Source organism: Grus americana, chromosome 11 (assembly GCF_028858705.1).
Source record: "Grus americana isolate bGruAme1 chromosome 11, bGruAme1.mat, whole genome shotgun sequence".
Lineage (NCBI taxonomy): Eukaryota > Metazoa > Chordata > Aves > Gruiformes > Gruidae > Grus > Grus americana.
In genome coordinates this window covers 23,868,529-23,891,161 of record NC_072862.1, presented here as the reverse complement: position 1 = coordinate 23,891,161, position 22,633 = coordinate 23,868,529, and the positions used below count along the sequence as shown (strand labels likewise).

General features: G+C 44.5%; 1 protein-coding gene across 8 annotated transcripts in view; it reads left to right on the top strand.

The window, feature by feature from the left end:
* WNK2 (WNK lysine deficient protein kinase 2) overlaps positions 1-22,633 on the top strand; it is a 112,707-nt gene that overhangs the window by 59,167 nt on the left and 30,907 nt on the right. For 4 of the 8 annotated variants that reach the window (XM_054838145.1, XM_054838144.1, XM_054838143.1 and 1 more), the window contains exons 9-21: positions 1,456-1,652; positions 4,356-4,508; positions 7,877-8,068; positions 9,131-9,670; positions 12,179-12,493; positions 15,186-15,235; positions 17,530-17,695; positions 17,776-17,892; positions 18,056-18,223; positions 18,460-18,505; positions 19,279-19,395; positions 19,862-20,934; positions 22,244-22,316. In XM_054838145.1, coding sequence (XP_054694120.1) covers positions 1,456-1,652; positions 4,356-4,508; positions 7,877-8,068; positions 9,131-9,670; positions 12,179-12,493; positions 15,186-15,235; positions 17,530-17,695; positions 17,776-17,892; positions 18,056-18,223; positions 18,460-18,505; positions 19,279-19,395; positions 19,862-20,934; positions 22,244-22,316 — 3,207 coding nt within the window. The remainder of the gene's footprint in view (positions 1-1,455; positions 1,653-4,355; positions 4,509-7,876; positions 8,069-9,130; positions 9,671-12,178; positions 12,494-15,185; positions 15,236-17,529; positions 17,696-17,775; positions 17,893-18,055; positions 18,224-18,459; positions 18,506-19,278; positions 19,396-19,861; positions 20,935-22,243; positions 22,317-22,633) is intronic. The other 4 variants (XM_054838141.1, XM_054838140.1, XM_054838142.1 and 1 more) reach the window with 4 other exon arrangements.

The window sequence follows — 22,633 nt, the reverse complement described above, 5'->3', positions numbered from 1 at the left end:
AGTCAGATGTCTTTGAACGTTTTCTTGATGATGTGAGGCCTAAGACCTCTATAAATTACTGTTCTACCAAGTCATATAATAATCTGAGGTCAAATGTAAAAATGTAAATTAATAACTTCATGTGTGCAAATGCAAATTGTTCTATAAAAATCTGAGACTGACTCACAGCTCTTACTTCAGCACTCTACCATCATACACTTTTTTTTTTCCTTTGAGGTCTTAAATAATTGTTTGTAATAAAATGGAAGTGTGTATGTGGCAGAAATCCTTGCTGCCTTAGTGTAGGGCTATGTTGAATCTTTTTAGAAATGAGTTGAATAAATAGAGGGGAGTTTAATTTTTTTTTGTGGGGAGAACCCACAAAAAAACCCCCAAAAAACCCCCACCAACAAACAGTTAGGAGAATAGTTTGTGAATACTGAGGAAAAATGTCATCTCTGCTATTGAAAAATATTTTTTCATTTAAAAGCCAAATAAGTAGAACCTTATTTATAATATGGAAGAACAGAGAACATAGGAAGTGTTGGAAAAAGAAAGAGCATTTAAACTTAGCTGTAATTTAAGCCATTTTTTGTAACTGTTAGTTTTCTTTCAGTTTTGAGTTTTAAATCTCTGTTACAGGCTATTTGTCTTTTGGATGCTTACAGCTGTGGTCTTGATTGTCTCATTACATTTCTCAAACAAAGAAAACAGTAGCTTATGCTCGAGAGGAACTGGGCACCTGTACTTTACAGGCTTCAAAAATGATGAAATGACATTATAAAATCAGTAATACTCAATGGTATGGTTAAAAGATTTATTTCCATTGGAAAAAAGATACGATGCTTGCCCAGTACCCATAACTGTGCAATTCTGCAGGTTAGCTGGGCAAACACTCTGCATGAGAAACTCTGACAGAGCTCTGAATTGTACTCCTAAATCACTGCAAACCTACAAATTATTTTGTTACCTGTTCTTCATCTTGAGGTATGGCTATATACTCAAGTAGGGTATGATTTGCTGAACTAGTAACGTGTACAGTAGAAAGAATTTTGTAATTTTCAGTGCTACTAATAAAAAAAGGTGTTAAAGCCAGTGCATCCCAGGGAGATCTAACTCCAAAAGAGCCCATGATCTGCTACGAATATTACAATTGGGGTTTCCTTTCCTTTCATCCTACAAAATCTATAAACGTCTGCAGTTCTTAATGTCAACCTTATGACCTTTAAAGGAAATATCAATGTGCCTAAAATATCATCGTGCACAGAAATCCGCGGGGATGGTTTTTGGCTTAAGAGAAGCAGTATGTGCCTTTTGTAGAAAATAACATTTGTGTTGTATAATTTATTTATATAACGGAAAGGGCTAGGGTAGTAAAAATGCTAATTACGTAAACCAGTGTTGACCTTGCTCTAAAAATCATTACTAGAACGTTTGGAGTTGTTGAGCTTTTAATAAAAAATACTGTTCTTTCAGCTGACAGCACATTTGACAGTGGCCAGGGGTCCACTGTTTATTCAGACTCCCAAAGCAGCCAGCAAAGCGTCATCTACTCGTCTCTGCCAGACCCGGCACCTCCGACTATCCAACGGGTGTACAGCCCCCCTCTGAGCGAGAGCCAGGCTGTGCCCCATAGCCTTCAGCAGCTGGGGCACTACCAGCAGCCCTCCGGAGTAAGTCCAAACCTTTTTGAAATAGTTTTGTATCCTAGATCATGCTTAATGGCTCGTTTATACTCTTGTTTTCAGGAGATGCGGATTCCAGGGCTTGCTTTATACATTCCTCACTCAGCCCTGCTGATGGTGACTTGCTTAGTAGTACCTTCCAGTTGATCTGAAATGTGCGCCTTAGTAGATGTTGTATGTCTAGCTAGATTTGCCATTCTGAAGAAATGCTTCGTTGGCAGCTGTCATACTTTCCGTAAAAAAGCTTATCACCAATCCGTTGTTGCTGCGAACTACATTAGTAGCTTTGCAATGATTAGTTTTAAACTCATGCACATATTTGCAAACTGCTTTGTTGGGTTTTGCTCACTGTCAGCATAGCCATAGCCACACATTATTGTTCCTTCATTTGTTCAAGAGCCTCTTGGGTCTGATGTTTCTTCCAGTTGTGACAAAGGTCAAACATCCAGTCACTGCCTTTCTGGGTTCGGTTTTAATCTTGCACAGAGACGGTGACGTATGGCCATTACTGAGGCTCCAAACCAGGCGCTGGTAGCCCAGTCAGATGTTCACGCTTGCTCCCATTTTCATGCCGTTATGACCTTGACCAAAAGCAATTAATGGAACTAGTGGTGCAAGAACAAACACATGCGAGTGAACATAAATCTTCAGGTGCTTCCAGGGCGAGGCACACCACGAGCACGTCGTGCCCTTCAGAAGCTGTGGCAGCACCATGTTCCAGTTCCAGCATGCGCCCGTTACACATGGCAGGCAGTGCTCGCACCACTTTTCGCCGCCACAGCAACCCCGTCGTGGCTTTGACTCTAGATGCAACGTTCCTTCCCCAAGGACTGGGAGAGGAGAACTCGTATCTGCAGACCAGCAAAGAGGAAGCAGGTGCATCGCCTCTGGTGGCACCAGGGACCTCTGTGCACCCTATGGAGCTGATGGTTTCTCGGCAGCCTCCTCAGACATGCCTACTCTGTTCTTTTCAGTCTGGCCAAGATCAAAATGTGTCAGAAGTCTTGAAGCCTGTTGAAAGAGCTCGCTTTCCAGGTAGCCAACTCCCAGAGAACTTGGTGTCTCAACCACGTCCCCGGATCAGCGGGCAATGTGGCAGAAGTTTAGACCTGCCCCTGTTATGTGAATCTTTACAATATGAAATTAGCCAAAAGACCGGTTCTTCTCCTGTGAGATCTGCAAGAGTTGCAGGAAACCTTCTGCGTCCTCCTCCGGCAGAGAAGCCGGCGTGCCTGGACAGCCCCAGCCCTGTTGGAAGGTTTGTGCTGGCGAAACACTGCTGGCGCAGAGCACGTCGGTGACTGCAGCTGCCCCAAGCAGTGGAAGCAACTTGCCTAGTAAAAATGACAGTAATGATGTGGTAGGTTAATTTTTTTGTTTCGTCCTATTTGACTTAAGAGAAGAAAAAATAAAATCCAGGACCAATGGTGTTTTCCTGCTTGATCCAGATTTACCCTACATACGTGGGAAGTGCATCATTTTCCCTGGTTTTACCTTATATTTTCCAAAATGCCTGCAAGAAGTTATGAACTGTATTTTGTGAATGTTTTGAAACCTGACTCTGTTTACCCAAAGGAAAATAATTCAGCCTTGGCATCCATAGCCAGGTCCCTCCGCTGTGGAAACCACCTTTCCTACGTGCGTACGGCTGCTGGGATGCGTCCTTCCTTGTTGGTTCACCTGAAGCTCTACCTTCCCAGCTCTAAATATAACACTCCAAAGGCACATCTTGCGCAGATTTTTTTATTGTTAAATTGAGCTGTGCAGCATAGTCTTTTAGAGCAGACTCATTCTTTCCATTGATAGATTTCAGTAATTTTACCTTAAGTGCATTACTTTTTTCATGATTGAGGGCTTGAAAAGATAATAACCTTTATTCACGAGCAAAATATTTCTCATAGCTTTTTATTTTTGGATGGGGTTTCCATATTTTTTTTCTTCCTGCAACTACTTAGGTAGAAAGTTCCAAGGTTTGAAAATCTCAACAAACACAGGAAACAAAAATCTGAGTCAAAACCTTCCATTTTCCAGGAAAAAAAAAATAAAATCACTGTATTTATCTGGGAGATTATTTACCAAGATAACAAGCACATAACTGGAGCTGTAGTAGGTGGGTTTTTTAGGTTTATGAGCCTCAGTCTGACATACTGTTTGTTTTTAATTTATCTGCTTTGAGCTGAAGTTCTGGAGAACTGCTGCTGTTGCAAACCTTATCTGAATTTATTTTCTTTTTTTTTTGTTTTCACTTCCACTGTGGTTTTGATTTGTTCCTCATTTCTCTATTCATTTTCTTGTCATCCATTTCAAGTAAATTACCTGCTTTTTTGGAAGATAAAGTTTGTTTATGAAATCACAAAAGTCTTTCTGAAGATGAATTTCTGTTTCACCCAGTTAATGGTTTGCTGTTGGTAGATCCTCAGTCGCTCTGTGTGTGTGCTTTCGCTGGTTTTACTGGTCTGCTTGCTTGCTTCCAGAAAGAAACGCAATGCAGTTTGGTTGTCTTATTTGGAATCTGCCGACGTTTTTAGATGAAGTAATTTCCATTCCTTGCAGATAACTATTCATGCTTTTTCCCCCCTCTGTTTTGAACCAAGTAGACTATTCACTTGCAGTTGCGTTCCTGATGAACAGTTGTAGTGACTCTTACCGTGAGGGTTGCTCTTCTCTAAAGCAGTGCTCTCCCTCCTGCAGCCTGGCCTCTCCGCGGTTCAGGCTGCACCCGCGGTGGTGTCCCAGCGGCCCCAGCACTACCAGGAGCCAGCGATGCCGTTCCCTGTCGTCCAGCCCACCACCGTTGCCTCGCTACCGCTGGGGCAGCCGCAGCCAGGGCTGGCTGGTCAGCAGGTGAGAGCTTGGCTTTTCTCCTCCCGTTCCTTACCCACGCTCTGCTCCAGCCTGTACCCGCTGGAGAGGCTGAGGGATGGGGAAAAGGGCGTTGGGTTTAAGGGTGAGAAGAGTAACGGGCTTGGGGACAGTCATCGCATGATACCTTGGAACGTCTCGATGTAGGTTAAGATTGCTCTTCTGTTGTGGCTGAGCAGCATCACCTTGAAACCTTGCACTGATTTCAGTCTTGGTCCTTAAAAATTGAATAGTTTTTGATTAATTTTGCATTGTTATTATTTGGCACCTCCTTTCTGAAAGGTTAGAAAGAGACTCTGTTGCCTGGTGTCAATTGTCTTTGACTCCTCAGCGATGCTGATTTTTGAGTTGTGCACGCGTGTTAAATATAGCTCAGTATAGGCATCCAGCCAGCAGGCATCCAGCCATCTTCCAAGAGAAGAGTCTGTCCTCTGAATTGTCTCCACATAATAATTCTTTGTGAATTTTGAATTACCAAATTCCCTCCCAAACCTGTGTTCCTCCGAGGTATTTACAAAACACCTCTTGGGCAGCTTCTGGTGCAGAGGTGGCGGCAGGCTGAGGGATGCAGTCATACGTGGTAATTCCTGGCTTGTTTTTGTGGTCCACCAAAAGCTTGGCTTCCTTCAGTAGAAACTGTTGACGGGGCTGAGGAGTGTCTGTATACTTTGACTGGCATGTGCCATACCTCTTCAGACCTTTTTAGTTATCAACATTTATCTCACAGGTTGCCTTTTTTTTTTTAACGTGCCCTATTCTTCTGAAAGCATCGGCATAGGAACAACGTGATTTGGTCTCCTCGAAAAACATGCTTATGTGAAGTTTTGTCATATAAAAGGGTTTTTTTCTAATGGGCAGGGATATTCTCACAGTTCTCTCAGCCAAAAATTTTACACTTATGCAAATTCAGGACCTCACCAGTTGCCCAGATCTCTCTAGTGGCCTCTGGAGCTTTATGCTGACAGTTCAAAATCTGTTGTTTATTTTCCCCCCATGAGTAAACGCTGGTTTGCAATAGGATGTTTGCCCAATTTGCTCAATTCTTTTGCATGCCTTTTCCTCACAGCATTGCTGTCTCTTGAAATAATTCTATCCCTGATAGTAAAAGGATTTAATAACTACTATGCCTTTTTTTTTTTTTTCTAATCTTGCCAGGAAGCCCAGTAAAAGACTGACTTTTTACAGTATTATGATGACAGAAATAGGTAAAATGATAAAGTTTCTGTGCAGAACTTCGCAGAGCACCTGTGTGCCTCAGAGGCAGAAGCAGGTCTGGTGTTCCCAGCATCTCCAGGCACGGTGCTGTGAGCACGGAGATCTGCAGTCTTTTGGAGATGAACGGTAGGGCAGGTCAACAGAAGGGTGAGAAAATTCATCCGCCTAACAGAATGAAATGTATTGATCTTGTATGAATATACACTGATGGCTCAGACACATGGGATCAATGTTGCATCTCCTCTCTCTGTCTTTTTTCCTCTCTGTCTTTTTTTTTTTTTTCCCAATGTGGGTATCTGTGCATTTATAAAGTTAAGGTTATAATGAGGCAAAGTTAGCATAATTCATTTGGATATTTTCCCCTCCCTGTCCCTCATCCAATTCAGAAGCATTTTGTAAAACACAAGTTAAATTTAAAATGGGGACTTTAGGAAGCTACTTAGTTCCATGAGCACAATTTTTCTGCTTTTAATGCAGAAAACCCCACCATCTCGAGGTGAAGGTGGGTTGGACAGCATGTGTTAGCGTGCTCAATCCCCCATTACCTGTGGGCAGCCTGCCTGAGCTGCAGATGAACCCAACCAGGGATGCTGCGGTACCTGCACTGGCTCCGGGTGCTGGCAAGGCACTTCGCTCCAGCCTGGCACCGTGCACACGTGACTGTTCTGCTCCTCGGGTTGGGTCTGGCCGGAGTTTCCCATGTTGCAAAGCTCGTTCTGTGGGGTGAGCAGGGTCCCTGGATGCTGACGTGGGCTCTGTCTCAGCTGGTTTGCTCTGTCTCATCACCAGGCCCAGCTCCTGCTGAGCCTCCCATCAGCACCGCCTTTCCCTCGAGTTTGGGATTTTGATTGCGTAAACGCCCCTGCTCTCCCAAAACCTGGAATGGCAGCAACTGCCATACAGAGCCACCTCATTGTTGTTTTTTTTTCCTTAACGTGGCGAGCTGAATACTCAGGACTAATAAACACTGCAGGGGCTGAGCCGGTGCTGTGCAGAGTTATTCAGTGCCGCCTCCAGCACGTCCTGCGCTGCCTGCAGTGTTGGGTGCATCCAGCCCCGGGCACGATACCAGTCACCAAATACTCTTTTGTTCACTGATCCTTGTATTGGAGGCTTGCCAGTCGTTGTTGCGTTTTAGCTCTTTAAGGGTGGATGACATCTTGCTTCCTTGATACATCTTCTACAGTTTTATTGTATTAGTACCTAAAAACTCAGGTTGAAGAATTCTGCTACTAAAAAAGTGCAGAGTAAAACATGACGATACTGATTTATGGTGGAAGTGGCAAAGAAGAAAGGTTATAATGCTTGGCTACCCATTTTACAGTTACATGGTGTTGGGCTCTGTGCGCTGCAGAGCCCGTGTGAAGCAATCATCCTGTGGTCCGGAGTAGGTCAGTCCAGTGCCAACTCGGTGCCTCGCTGCCCTGCACAGAAGACTTTTTTAAAGTACTTTCAACATTAATTAGGGGAGCTGAAGAAGGAGATACTGGTAGTGCGGAAAATGTGGAAGTTTTACTGCTTATTTTCAGCTTTAGTGCAGCTTTTTATTTCTGTTCTGTATGAAATCTGGCAAGCCAGTGGAGCACCATTTTCCCTGGAAGGGTAAAACTGCTTTTTTGGCTACCACGTTGTTACTACAGCACCTCAGAAATAACTGGGATCCAGGTTTTACTATAATTATTGTGCTTTATTCATGTCTCGGATAATAAGCGTTGTGTATTTCAATGCCTGCTACATTATGTAGTCGGCGTTTGAATGCCAAGATTAGCTGTGTATAATCTGCATAGTAGGAATCTTTGAAGTTAGTAGGTGGGGATTTTACAGGGCCAACTAGAACAAACTCTGGGATTTAAAGAGTCTGAGTCATTACAAATAACCTTTCCAAGACAGTTAGAACTTGTCTTTTCAGGTAATGTATCTTGCATTTAAGTGTGCTTTAAACACAGGCTCCTGTACAGTGTTTAAATGAGGATCGCCCTTCTCTTCTATAAACCACCCCTGCTCCAAGCGACAGTTCTGTTCCGCTTGCACAGCTTGAACTCGCGAGAGACACGGATGGCTGTGTCCAGTGAACCGCTTCTTTCGTGATATACAGGCTACATAACCTTTTTTATTATTATTCTTTTCTTTCCTAGCAGCCAGCCATGTCACAGCAAGCTTCTCTGCAGCAGGTGCTTGCCAGCCAGCCGGTCTGCCCAATCCAGCCCGCGCCCCATCTCTTGCCCCCGTACCAGCCACAGAGCTCCCCGGTGGCAGCCAGCAGCACACCGCTGAAACCCCTTCAGATTTCTACCGTGCCACAGCTTCCCCCGGTGGCCCCTTCCCAGGTAACAGCTTTGAAAACTACCCCTGAATAAATCCCTTTGAGTAAAGCTTTCCAGCTAATAATTAACATGGTTTTCAGTTTTGGTGTGGCTATTTTGACTGCATGACAACTTAATTGGTCAATAAGAATATCGCTTTTTCCTAATTCCTGTATTTTTCTTTACTATTTGTTTTTGTTTGATGAAGCAAAAATCATCTTTGTGAACAATCCCGTGTCATGCCTAGAAAATCCAATTAATGGCAGTTACAAAATTGCAATAACTGCTTTTTTTGTTTGTTTGTTGTTTGGGTTTTTTTGCACCTTCCCCTCTGGCACATTCTCTTCCCCATCCCAGGCTTAAGAGCATGAGAAGTTGCCCATTTTTTTTTTCTCTCTTTCTGAGCTCCCCACATCACCATGTTCCCCATCGCCCGCCCCCCTCCCTAGCCCTCAGTCCTGTCTCTGTTTTCAGCAGCAGGGACAGACCCTTGCCTTGGCGTGGCAGGGTTTGCTCGTGCTCTTAGTGCATTTGCTAGTGACTGCCACCGTGATGTGAAGCAGCTTGCACCAAAGAGAAGCAGCAAGCAGCTTCCATGATGACAGGGTAGTTACAGTCTGCTACGTCACGGGGAAGTTTTGACTGTAAAAACCGTTTTTCAGGATCTTCCGTGCTGCCTGGGTTGCAGTCAACCTGTTTAAAGACAAGGGTTTTAAACTGTCTTACTGAATTTTGCATGAAAGAGTTTTTGCATTTTGCCTGGTCTGATTCCTTTTCATTTCTGATAAAATGAAAGCAGCTTTTAATTAGTATGTTTCTTGAAGGCTTCAAGCTAGTGTTAGAAAGAGTTTTAAGCTTCTAAGGTGTAAAAACATGTCCCCCAAAATGGATTTTTTTTAATGATTTAAGCATAAATCAGTTTTTATTACCGTTTATAAACCTCAGGAAATGAATGGAAGTGATTAACAAACAGACATAATTATCATCATGGCACGGGTGATTTTTACGTACTTGTATGGCAAATGAAACTGCTTTGTACCATCAGTGAAAGCACTTGCAATTTATGTGATATTATATTTTTTTCAGATTCCTCAGTTTCCTGTCATTCCTGCAATTACTCCTCTGGCAGGACTTGACAGCCTTCCTCCAAACCTCTCTGATATACCTGCTGCAAACGTGCCCCCCATACCTGCTCCTTCTCAGTATTTTGCTCCAGCCGTGATTTTACCCAGCCTCCCCATGAACCCCGCTCTGCCTATGGCACCGAACTCCCCCGCCCTCCCCATGCAGGCAGTCAACCTTCCTCATACGACCGTGGCTTCTTTGGTCTTACCCTGCCAAACAATAGTGCCAAATATGTCAGCCGCGACGATACCGTTGCTTGCTGTGGCTCCGCCGGGAGTGCCGGCGCTGCCACCGCATCCCGGGGTGCCCCAGCTGCCCCAGCAGCAGATGTACCAGACCGCCTTCCAGCAGATCATTCAGAGCGAAGCGCCCTCTCCCCACCACGCGCAGAGCACGCCAGCCGTGTCCCAGCCGCAGCAACCTCCACCTCCTCAGGCGCTTCAGCCAAGCGTAATCCATCCTTCAGAACAGACTTTGCCTGCGCCCGGGGCTGGTCACCAGGTAATCCGCTGGGCGTGGGCGGTGTCGGTGCTGGACCATAGGGTGGTTACTGAATGCAGATGATCCCAGGGCTCGCTCTGGTGCAAACACGCACCGGGGAGGTCTTTTTCCTTGCTCTTAAGGTGTTTTGTTAGCTTCTCAACCTCGGTCCTGGAGGTGGTTGCTGGAGCTGTGAAGTCAGGTGAAGCAGGTGAGGTCTCAGTCCAGGGAGAGGGGACTATGAGGGCGTAGGGAATACTCAAACGGGCTTTGGAAAGTGAGCAGACAAGAGCACCATTGAATTGCCTCTTCCTTCTCCCGTCCCAAACACGAAATGTGTGAGCTGTCATTCCCCTGTGGCAGGAGAACAGTCGGAGCCGTGCCAGCAGCCGCGCAGCCCCACGGCCACCTTTGCACGATGCATAGGCTGGTGCGTGCTCCTGGCAAAACACGGGCGAGCTGGCGGGATGTGAGAGAGTTGTTTTGATGTGGAACTGCTTTAAAACAGTAAAGGGGAAAACGGCCATTCAATAACGACTCCAGAAAACCGCATGGAAGAGGTCTGTCAGACAAGAGTGACGACCCTTTCCCCCTTAAAAGAAATGAAGTGTAAATTGGAGCTTCCGCTATTGGCACCATTTACAAGGGAACTGGTTTGGGACTTGTTGACAGAGTCTGTAAATACTTCTATTGCCACATCTGTGATATGACAACATGAAATGCAGCCTGACCCAAGCAGGAGGGAGCACTAAATCTGTTAATAATAGCATTCTTGAAAATCTGTGTTCTACTACATCGCTTTGCCATAACATATTGATTAAAATTCATAACATCCCATTTCAACCTGCCATATCGTGGCAGTACATCAGTAGTACATCATTTTTAAGTTTCTCTCTTCAGCCGTATATTTGGTACGGAAGTAGTGTTTGTGAACAACACACGGAGCCCGAGACAGTTGCCGCTGAGCTCATTAGCCATAGTATTTCCAATGGCTTTAGAGGGAATTGAATCAGGGCCCTTATGCACGGGAAGCGTGGCACACACCACAACTGGGAACTGATACTCCCAGACAGTCCTGACACAGACATTATCTATGGAATATGCATGGCAGAATTGCATAGTAATTTTTTTAAGATAAAAAATAACTATTAGAAACAAAATGGACAAGTGCAGAGGAATATTCAAAAATACATTGTTCCGTGTTTTAAAGTACTTTTAATGGAGAGGCATTTCTGTAAATAAAGGCTTTCCAATGCAACACTGTTTTGGCAGTTGATGTTTAGCACCTCTGAGTTTAGTTTTGCCCAGGTAAATTATACATTCAAACATTTTGTGAATTATTCTAGTTATGCAAGACTTAAAAAAAAAAAAAAGTCACTGTTCTTCTGCGATGTACACCACAGTTGCTATTCTAACAACCTCCACTTAGGCAGTCGTGTAACTGTTATGTGTTGCAAAGCAGATCGTGTCTTTACTTTTATCCATGTTAAAACCTGGAATAATAATTTTGGCTCCTATCCAGAATCTGCAGAGAGCATGCAGTAGTGAAATCATGTGGCCTAGTTCTCATCTGAGTCTTGATATTTTTTTTAAAAAATATATTCTCCAAATAGTCTAAATCTCTAGGTGATGATACTTCAAAAAAAGTAAAAATTAAGCAGAGTTTTGCCTAGTACTAAAAAGCCTTTTTTTCTTCCATATTTTCCTTTCTTTCCTTTTTCCTCTTCCCACAAGCTCAGTCCCCTTGGAAAAATACACGATGTACCTAAAAGGAGAATGTTCTGTTCCTAAATGTACAACTCAACAGAACTGTTACGCAGAATAACAGCATAGTCTCTAAGGTAGTTGGCGGCTAATCGCATCGGTCCAGTTCCCACAACGTGCTTACACACGCAAGTTATTTTAATGCGCTGAAGAAATCCACTGAGATAAGTGAAACTCCTTTGGTATGCGTAGCACAAGGAAGCCTTGGTGGCAGGACTGGGGCCTTGGTGCTCAGCGTGTCCAGAGTTACGTTGTGTCTTAAATGTTTAAGCCAAATGGAAAACAATGTGTTCTGTGAGATGCTGGCATATATTCAGTAAAAAAGAGTTATTGTGTGGTCTGTACCAGCTGCTGGTTCTACATCTATGTAGCAGATTTTTAAAAAATCCTTATTTAGATTATGGGTAGAGTATATTTTTTCTCTGCGTGGACATTGTGGTAGGCTCGTTGAAAGCAGAGCAAACTATTCAGGACAATGAATTAATAATCTAAGATTTTAGTTTCTTAGCAAAATGTGACGTTGTTTCTACAAATTAAATAGCCCCTGAGCAATATGTTATCATCATTGTATAGGAAGGGTCCTTAGATTTCTATTTGGTCGTTTCAAAGCACGTTTAAACTCTTCAGGAGTTACCTTTCCAAGCAGAGACCACACAAGTACAGTCTCACTGCAGAATTACCATCCTTTCTCCAAGAACTCCGGTGGCTTTAATACCTTGCGCTCTGAGCAGAGATTTGTTTTAATAGCTGTCTGTTGCGTTACAGCAGATGACTGGACACACGCAGTACGCTTTGGAAGCTGGAGCCCAGGTGCCTGTGCTGCCGGTGCAACCTTCGATAGTCATGTCACCGCCTTTGCAGTTGCAGCCTGAACTGTTGCCTCCCCGCGTCGCTCCAGAAGGCATTTCCCAGATTCATGGCAGCCTTGCTACGGCGAGTCCGCCTGTCCCCATAGATCATTGTCTGCCTCTCCAGCCTTCTGGTCTGCTGCAGCTTCAGCCCGAGCTCCCCCAGCCGCTGGGTCAGCAGCTCCCAGCTCCCTGCTCAGCTCTCCAGCCAGTCGCGGAGACGTCTCAAGAGGTAGAGCCGTTTCCTCTGAAGTAACTCACCAGCTTCACCCTTAACCTTCTTTCTTACTCCTCTGTGAAATAATGGGCTTATTTCCCAAGGGAGATTATCCCCGCTCACCATACAGAGCCGCTCATCCGAGATGCTAGCAACTCTGAGTCAGCAAAAAATTGGCTGTTTCAAATGAAGCTGGAAACTGCATGTTGTACCTTACGAAATGTCTCCTTGAAGTAACGAGGCAGCGGCACTAAGTACCTCTGTCCATAGCTGGGCACACACAGAGCTAGAAGTGACTTTAAGTGCTGTGGGTCAGTAAGAAGCTGTTCTGTAGAGTTTCATCCATGTTTTGTCGAGTCTTGTTTTAAATGTCTCAAGCACTTGTGCAACCAACCATCATTTGTCTTCAGAAACTATTTCATAATCTGATTGTTCATGATGTAAAAGCTCTTCATGCTCCTCAGCTTGAGCCTTATTCCCATTTCATTCGGCGTTGTATCCTCCTGTATTGCCTGAATTCTAGTCCAGCCCCGGGATTTTTGTTTCTTCAGATATCCATAGGCGTTCCTAATTCTCAGTGGTCATATAAGCAAGATACATTGTATTGTTGTTCTTTATAAAACTGTCAGCTCCTCCGCTCTGCTATTTTGACTTTTCTTTCCACTCCTGTAACTGTTTAACCTTCAGTCCTGACAGAATGTCACAGAACATTTCCTTCCCTTCAACTCTTTAATAGATCTCCATAAACAAAGCAAAACAAAGGTTTTGGCATTTGTACTAGGTTTCAGTAAGTCTAATTTGTTCTCCACTTCTGAATGGAAATGTCCCTCATCAATTCTGCTTTCAGAATTCTTCCTCTCGAGGCTCTCTGTTCTGAGCTACCTTTCGTCCCAAAGTAACAGTTTCCATCTTTTCAAACTAAATCTCTTGTTTTAACCCATGCTTTCATGCACTTGTCACATGCCTTGACCACACAGTGCAGCCTATGAATTTCAGAAGAGGTACAGCTTCGCCCCGGAAGACGTTCAGCTAGGATGCTGCTAACGCTGAACTAGATTCTAGTTCCCCGTTTTGCCTGTCCTTCTCATGGCAGACCGAGTCCTGCGTACCCCTCGCTCACGGTGTTTCTCCTCCCGCTGCCTTTTCTTTGTATGCACAGCTTGCGTCAGGTTTGACGCTGATGCCGAAGCTGCAGCCTTCCTTCAGGGTCTGTCCCGTTAGAGATTCTGGACATGTGAAACGCACACACACACACACGCACCCCCCGCATTGTTGTTGTGCAGTGTGATATGGGGGATACAAGTTGTCCTATGTTACCTGAGAAATCTGTGCTCCTGAGGCACTTGTCTGTCCTGTCGCTGGATCATGTCCCTAGGAACATTTCACCACTGTTTTGCTCACTTCATTCTCACTTCTCATCTGTGAGAAACCAAGCCCGTATCATAGAATGGTCAAATTGATCAACGTGCTCCCCATGCTGATGTTATGACATATATTGCTAAGGTTTTCTTGGGTGTCAGAGGAGTTTCATGTCTGTATACATTCAAAATGCTGTGTTTTGTTGCGACTGCCGTCACGCTTTTCTCTCTTACCTTTTGTTTAAACGTGTGGCAGCACTCACATCCAAACTGATCTGGACTGATCAGGCAAATGAGATTTTCTAAGGCACTTGACCAAAATTTAGATACATTATGTCTGTGTTCTCACTGTTCATTAATTTTGTGGTTTTACCGAAACCGCGGTCCAGCTTGGCGTGGCATACGTGTGGTGTTACAAGCAACGCGTGGGGTCGACTGGTTAACCGCTAAGCTTTCAACTCCAGTCTACCAGCTGCTTTGGTATTAAGGTGTAGCGATGACACTCAAGGGGCTTGTTTCTAGCTGCATGTCTATAGAAGGATTTTATAGACATCTGTTTGTAAATATATATAAATATATATACACAATTATATATATATTTATGAAAATATATTTGGGGTGTGTGTATATACATACACAGTTATATACATGCACTGGTGTGTGTGTGTGTCTGTGTACGTACATGGTAAGTGTGTTGCAGTGGGGCGAGTAGCATCGTCATCACGAATTCGGTGAAAACAGGTCTACCGATGCGAAAGTCAGGCTGTCGATGTCTGTCCTAGCATTGCAGCCCTGAGGGAAGCCTTCAGGGAAAATTTCTATTGTGTAGAGAGCGAGGTGATGTGGTGTGAGGGTGGTGTTTTTAAATTACGAATTCTCATCTTTCATTTGTAAGTTCCCCGGAAATATTCACAATAAGCCAAATACAATGAAAATACTTCACGTATTTCAGGAAACCGTACAAAGCAATGAAGCAAATGAGCTTATGCTTTATACCCATGCAAAAATAAAATTAGGTGCTGATGTGGATTTGTCCTGCAATCAAGTTTTTTTGTTGTGGTGAGAACTGTTTTGTTTCTATCACCACCTCTTCTGCTTTAGGGGCAGCAGAAGGGCAACAGCAGATCAGAGCTCTGCCTTCAAAGGTGGTCATGCACAGATCCTGACGCTTTGGACAGAAGTAATGTTGGGAGGGTAAAGTGGGACATTTATTTTTTTCCAAGTTCCTAGAATTGGTTAAACAGAATGGTTTAGGATTGCTGGTGTCTCAACAGCAAAACCTTTCTTAAAGGTATTTTTCATCTGCCAATACAATGCATTTACTTAAATGACTTTTTCTTGCATTTTAGGAGCAGGCAATACAGGACAAACTTCAGACTCTGTCACAGAGCTGTGAAAGGTATCATTATCATCTCTTTGCCATAAGAAATGTTTTCTTTCTGGAGGCTGGTTTTCCTCTCTCCCTTTACACGGCCGGGCCAAACGCCTGGTCTTTGCCTCGGCTGCGAGAGGAGCAGCAGGAGCTGGCCAGGAGGAGATGGGAGGGAGAAAGCTGCCCACGTTCTGCGTGCGGTGGGCCTGTTTGGGCTCCTCCAGCTCTTTTAATTCTTTAGTTTGGGCGCTGCGTCCTAGCTTTCATTTCTCTTTTTGTGAAGATAACTGAAGTGGTAAAGCCCCTGGTTTTGATGCTGTTGAATCTGCATAAAAATGTGCTGGGCTGGTGTAATTGGGATACAGTTTATTCCCCCTTTGGGAACAAACTGGGTATGCCTGTGTCACCTCTGTAACGTTTCCCCAGGTACGTTATGGGGAACAGTGTATCGGTGAGAGTTGTGTGTTGAGCCACTCAAATGCACTGTTAGAGCAACGTTAGAACAGGCGGCCAAAGCCCGTTCTGTGGTTTTGCGGTACACGAGGGCACACTCGAGCCTAGCAATGCTAATGACGGAAGTGATGATAAATAACCCCCAGAGCTAGCTCAGCACTCCCCAGAAACAAAAGCAAAGGAAGGCTCGCCGCTGGACTGGAGAGGGCCCGAATGGAGGCAGTGGCTGCTGCGTGGGGGGCAGGACCCCCCTCCCCAGGGACCTGCTGCTCCCCTGCGACAGCTCCTGCTTCGGCACCAGCAGCAAGGCAGATTTTTCAGTGTTTGGATATGGATAAGGTAGATACGAGCAGCGTGAGTTAGTGACCAGCTGAGCACCTTGCTGACTGCAGGAGCCAGCACCAACTTTGTCCTTATTGACTATAAAGCTTTCGGGTTAGGATTTTAGTGAGCCTTTTCTATTTTCCTGAGTAGATGAGATGAGTTAAGTTTATGAACTTTGAAGACACCTCTCTCTTACCGTTTTTATTCTACTCCACCAAAAAAGCTAGCCTGACACAAGTCAATGCAACCCTGCAATCTTAAAATGGAACCTTTTTCCCCAAGAATTTGCTGCTTTTAAATACTGCGTGGAAAGTGAAGTCTAATTTTTTGTGACTATAGATTAGTTCTGGCTATAAATAAGTTGGTCTGTTGTCAAAAGGCACATCAAATTTTTAGTCATCTTTTGAATTCTAATTTGCCGTTCCAGAATCGTTTGACAAGCTGACTGTGGTGGCTGCAGCAGCGCGGGGGCTGTGTCAGCACGCGTCTCACAGTCATGGAGGGAGGTCTCTCTTTTCCAGGTCCATAGGTAACTCAGCGCTGGAGCTGGGTTGTGTTTCTGTAGAGTGGAGGGTAATGGCACGTGAATTAAATGGTTGGCAGTTGCCGCAAGGATACGATCTACAGTCTATCCTACACGCAAAATCTGTTCACTTTCCTAACGTACGAGTTACACATCCAGGTAGCTGCAAAGGGAGTTGAAATCAGTTGTTCTGTCCAACTAGTGCAGATCAAGAAGTAAAGTAAAAGCCTTAAATTTAAAAAAGGCATCCATAGGTTAGACTTATTTTTTTTTTTAATGCCTGTATGGCTAAATGAACACAGGGATAAATTGTCCAGGAAGGTTATGAAATCTCACGGGAGGTTTGTAAGACCAATTTAAACAAACCTCTGTGAGGACTGGTTTAGACAGAGCTGATCATACCTTGGGGTAATAAATAGGCCAGATGGCCTTACAAGGTTCCTTCCTGACATGGTTTTTATGAACCTCTGAAAATTTCCTGCAAATTACTTGCGTGTTGACGTTTTCCGTACATGCCCTATTACAATAAGGTTGTTAGCAGCTACTGTTTTGGCTGCTAAAAATAATATACTGTTGCTAGCTGGTCATCTGGGATATTGTGGGATAAAAGCTTCTTTCTGACCCTTGAGAACTGCAGAGAGAGGAGAGGCAGGCAGTCTGTTCGGAGACGCTGTACCGACTCCTCACTCCATCTCCGACAAGCGTGATCTGCCCCTGCTCAGACCTTCTGCTGTGAGTGCAGAGGGGCAGGAGCGGGGAGAGCTGGCCCTTGGAAAGACAGGAACTTGTGCCGTGCAGAGACGAACTGTAAGGGTCCCTCAAGTGAAGGGGCTGGGGCGACGTGGTGGTATATTAAGTGGTATATTTCCCTGTGGTATTGGCAGACTGCAGATCTGGACTTTATTTTCATTTTCTTTGCAGTCTCTGTTGTTGTGTATCTTAGCTATACATAACTCCATCGTGTGTGGCAGTGGTTTTATTTTGGTTTTTACTTTGTTTTTTCTTTCTTTCTCTTACAAAGCTACATGAGTCCAGATGTTGCTTCAGGTAAAGAGATGAGTGACAGCTTTGAAGGAGCAATAGGAAGTGGAAAACAAGAAGGAAAGTCTTCAAAGAAACATAAGAAATCTACACGCGCTCGTTCGCGCCAGGAGAAGTCCAGCAGACCCAAACTGACCATATTAAATGCAAGTACAACCTCTTTGAGGGTAACTTCAGGATTCCTTTGGCTTTGCCAGAAATAACGGGCGCTAATCTTTGCCTGCAGGTTTGTAACACGGGCGATAAGATGGTGGAGTGCCAGCTGGAAACACACAATCACAAAATGGTGACTTTTAAGTTTGATTTGGATGGTGACGCACCAGAGGAAATCGCTACTTACATGGTAAGACATGGTGATGTGGTTGCCCGCAAACTCTTAATGCACCAAGTGGCTTCAGCCAACTTATTCTCCTGTGTGCTTGTTGACCGAGCTGTCTGGTAGCTGTGGAACGGGGCATTAACCAAAATGTTACTGTTTTCCTCTTTATTTTGATGTGGCCTTATAGGTAGAGAATGAATTCATACTGCAGAGTGAAAAAGAGACGTTTATTGAACAAATGAAAGATATTATTGATAAAGCAGAAGATATGCTCAGTGAAGATACAGAAGGAGAGCGAAGTTCTGATCAGGGAACGAGTCCCCAACAAGATACCGATAGACTGGAAATGAATGAGGTAAGAAATGTTAAATAAAGATTTCTAGTTTGATTCCTTTTTTTTTAACAGCCACTTACTGTAAATTAGTTTTACATCCTGTGTTTAAAAAAAGAAAAAAAATAGGTTTTTAGCTGGAAAAATAATGCTTTTACTCCATTAAGGTTTACAATATGAGTCCTCCTTGGAGCGATGCTCCTCTTCATTGATGCGAGACAGCTAGTTCTTCTATTATTTTCTTTTTCTTTTTTTAACAGGAGAAGCGGCAGTCTCAAATGAAGACACCTGTGTATCAACAGAATGGTAAATGTGCCTCTGAATACAAACTTAATCTCAAGCTTTAAGGCAGTGCTGAGTTTATGCAGAAGTTTGCTAGGTTCAGGAAGAAATCTTCAGTAACTGGTGGTTGGAAATATATCTAGAAATATGGGTATAACCCTGGTCCCTGCTGTTAGCAGCCGGGAAGATTGCAGGGCTAACCTGGATGTTAAAGTGCAGAAACTGGGAATGCTCCAAACTGGACTTTCTGCTCAAAAGATCTGGTCTATTTTTTGCCTGTAAATATCATAGAATTTTCTCAGGACACATTTTTTAGCATAACTTTCTTTAGTAGAAATAGAAATGTTACAAAGTGTGCATAGTTCTGGTTTGCCATTTATATATGCCAGGCTTTGAAATAAGATGTGGAAGGAAATACTAACTAGAAAACTTCCAACATGGAGAAGTTAAACTGGATAAACTCTACAAAACTAACAAATTTTTTTGTTGTAGGAAAACTGTCCACAGTGCTGTTTAATAAAATTTTCATGTATGTAACTATTACCTTTTAAAAGTATGAACACTTGAAAATAAATTTTGAAATAAATTTTTAAAATATGTGGCAGAATCAGGAGGCATCATTGTCTCCCTTCCAGGAGGGATGAGAATCAAATTAGGAGCCATTGATTTAATCTTGGCTAATACTGCGGAGGTTCTGATTTTCTTTCTAAATATGGAAATTAAGACTAGGTTTTGACAGATAATCTGGAATGAATGGAAACTACTGTATTTACTTTATATTTCCTTTTCATCTGTAGTTTTGCATACTGGAAAAAGGTGGTTTATTATATGTCCCGTTGTGGAAAACTCTGCTACTGATGCACCAGAATTTTCTCCGCCGGTACCTCAGAGTACACAGCAGGCTGAAGGGCCAGGTATTTACAAACTTATCACGTCATCTTCTCTGAAGCTGCTGTGTCGTCTCTCTTCTGTTCTCACCTGACTTAGTTGTGGTTGCTTCATTTCATTTAGTCGGAGGATGACAACGATGAATTTTGTTAAGTCGTGCGTTTTAAGTGTGTTGCTGATATTGAACCAAATTGGGAATGTTTGAGTGTCAGGACAGTCTCAGTATTTTAACTCTGCCTGAAGCTATAAGGTAGCTGAAGCTCTAGTCACTGCTGTTTTCATAAGTAGTGTCTTTTCAGTGAAATGTTTTTGCATAATGTGTAATTTTAGGTTCTAATTTGACTTGTGTAACAGTTATTTTCTGATGGGAGGCGCTAATGGGTTACAGCTAGATGTGGTTATCGCTGCAGCTACCGAGGAAGCTTTGCAGTGACTTTCTTTCATTCCGTGTGGCTCATGCAGAAGTTAACCTGATGTTTGCATGCTTTCTAGATCTGGAACAGTCGGATGATCAGCAAGCGAGCTCTGCGGTGACAGATCTGCCCGGTGTCTTACCTGGTCAGCAGCTTCCCCTGCAAGCAGGTGTATGTGACAGCCCCATGGGAGCCTCTCCGTCCCTGGCGCAAGTTCCTGCCGCAGCATCAACTGCCGGCTTGCTGAGCCAGGCAGAGTTCTCGGCTCCAGTGCTCCCAGGATCTGCTCCAAATATCCTAGAGCAGGCGGCTGCTAACGGAGGTCCGCTGAAGGCAGCGATACCCGGTCAGCCGGGCACTCCTGCCCCCCGTGCCGCCTTGCTGGAGGAGCCTTCCGACGCTGTCCTTGCTCCTCAGCACCTGCAGCCGCAGCCCGACGAGGGCACGTGCATCCCTGACGTGGAGATAGCGTGCTGCAGCGTCGGGCCGCACAAGTCAGTCCCGGCAGCTCCTGCGAAGGCAGCAGAGCTCTGCCCGCTCCCCGTGCTCCCGGACGCCGTCGTTTTGGAGCGGCAGCCTGTGGCGCAGGTCCCTCACCTGCCGGAGGCCAGCCAGCCCGGCGTGGTGCCGCACTCCTTCGTGAGCCAGGCATTCCCTGCAACCGCCGCCTCTGATCCTCTTGGTCTGGCAGGGTCTCAGCTGCAGAGCCCTACTCAGGTGCCAGCGGCCGCACCGCAGCAGCACGCCATGCTGTCCCAGGCGCAGCCCCTAGCCTGTGCCGGTGTGGGGATCAGCCTGCTGCAACAGCAGCCACCTGGCACCGCCGAGTCCGACGGAGAGGGGCCACCCAGGGTGGACTTCGTTGACAACACAATAAAAAGCCTCGACGAGAAATTGCGCAATTTGCTTTACCAGGAATACGTTCCTACTTCTTCTGCATCGGCAGGGACTCCAGACACCTCTGTCCCATTAGAACAGGGCGACAGCGAATTGAGCTTGCCGCCTTTTCCCGAAGATCACGTTCCCACATTGGCATTGGATTTGAGAGAACCTGGCCGTAACGTTGCAGACACCGGGCAGGAGGTGAAAGCTGCTGCCGAGGCCCGGTTGGTGCCACTCATACCGTCGGAGATGTCCCCCTACCCAGCACCGGTTAGTCCAGCAATGGCTCTGCCCGTTACAGCCCCAAATCTAGCTGTCAGGGAGGGCACCAGAGCAGAGCTCAGACCCAGCAAGCCTGTGGCAGGACACGTATAGAGCTCTTGCTTCTCAAACGTTTTACATTTCTGCTCCCGGGTTCTGTTCACTGCTTTCCAGTGTGAAAGTTCTCTTAAATTTTTACTTTGTTGGGTGTTCTGACTCATTTTACATCCATGCTTGTTAGTCAAAGCCAGATTTTTCCTTTGGGTTTAAAAGTGGTATAATACCTTAACTTGTTCTCCTCCATTTGTATCCTGTTTCTAAAGGAGGCAGAAATGTGATAATTGTTTTGTAGTTTAAGAATGTAAAACACACGAGGGGTATAGTCATTCAAGTTCTGATGAAGACAGTCATGCTTCCATAGGAATTTTTTTTTTAATTAATGGCAGTGATTATAATGCCCGCCTTCCAAGTCAGTCTGAATAAAATAAACACTTCAGGAGCCTTTGCTAGGTTCAAGTGCTCCGTAGGTAGAAGCTTGCTCTGCTTCCAGTAATGATTTCTTTTGTCTTCCCCTGAACTTGGCAGAGCAAGACTTCCCTGGGAAGCGTCTAAGGAAAGCTGGAGCAGGTGCTCTGGGACATTATTTACACAGTGTCTCGACTGTGCACCTGCATTGCGTTCTTTCCGATCAAATCCTGAGTTTATGAAATTCAACAGACTTGCAGTACTTTCTGCTAGAAGATCAGTGTATATCTTTCATGAAAAGTAGCATTTCTGGAGATAATTACATCAGCACTAGCAAGGATAAGGCTGTTCTGTGTAGAGTCAGCTGCATGAACTGGATCAACTGCTGGAAAGATGGGAAAGACGGCTGCACTTGAGTAACTCTTTAGAGCTTATTGTTTATAATGATAAATGACTTTCTACAGCAGATAACACCTTTCATGGAGAGAGAATTTTATGTCTCTCCAGTAATTTGAATTTGTCCTATTAAAATCTGCACCAATAAGAAAAGAGAGACATAGAATCTCTGAAGACAGACATACAGATGAAGAATGTACAGTCTGGCTGGAAAAGCAAACCAGAACAAAACCCCAAACTGATATAATTCAGTGCCTGGTTTTTAGTAACTGGGGCTGCAGTTTCCTCTGTGATGCTGCCACTGCTTTTTTTTTTTTTCTTCCAAGGGAAGAAAATGGAGGAGTTGAAGAAAAAGCTATAAAATAGTTTAATGTTCCGCAATAGCGAGAGGGAAGGAGAACGTGTTGCTTTTCTGCTTTGTGCGTGAGACTGAAATTCTTTTTCTTTTTCCCCAAAGTTTGAGAAGTTGGAGGTCACCGGCATCAGTGCTCATTCCTCGGAAGCAGGAGGTGGGTCAGCAGGCAGAAAAGGTAATGTACCTTGCAGCGATGAACGGCAGTGATGCATCCGTAGCACGTGGTCCTCTTCTCCGGTGTCCCCTGACTGCTCACCCTTCTGGTTACCTGCAGAGCACTGCCCAGCACCGACCATTTCTCATCCCTTTTGTAACGTAACTAAAAGAAAAAAGTTTATTTTAAACCATAAATATGTAATACATGTCTGTGGCGTAGGTAGGCTACGTAGGCTACGTTCCCAATAATAAATTTCCAGTGCCCTTAAAAAGTCCAAACACAAAGTCCCTTGGATTTCCTGGGGCAAATAAAAAACGCGTGAACAAAAATAACGT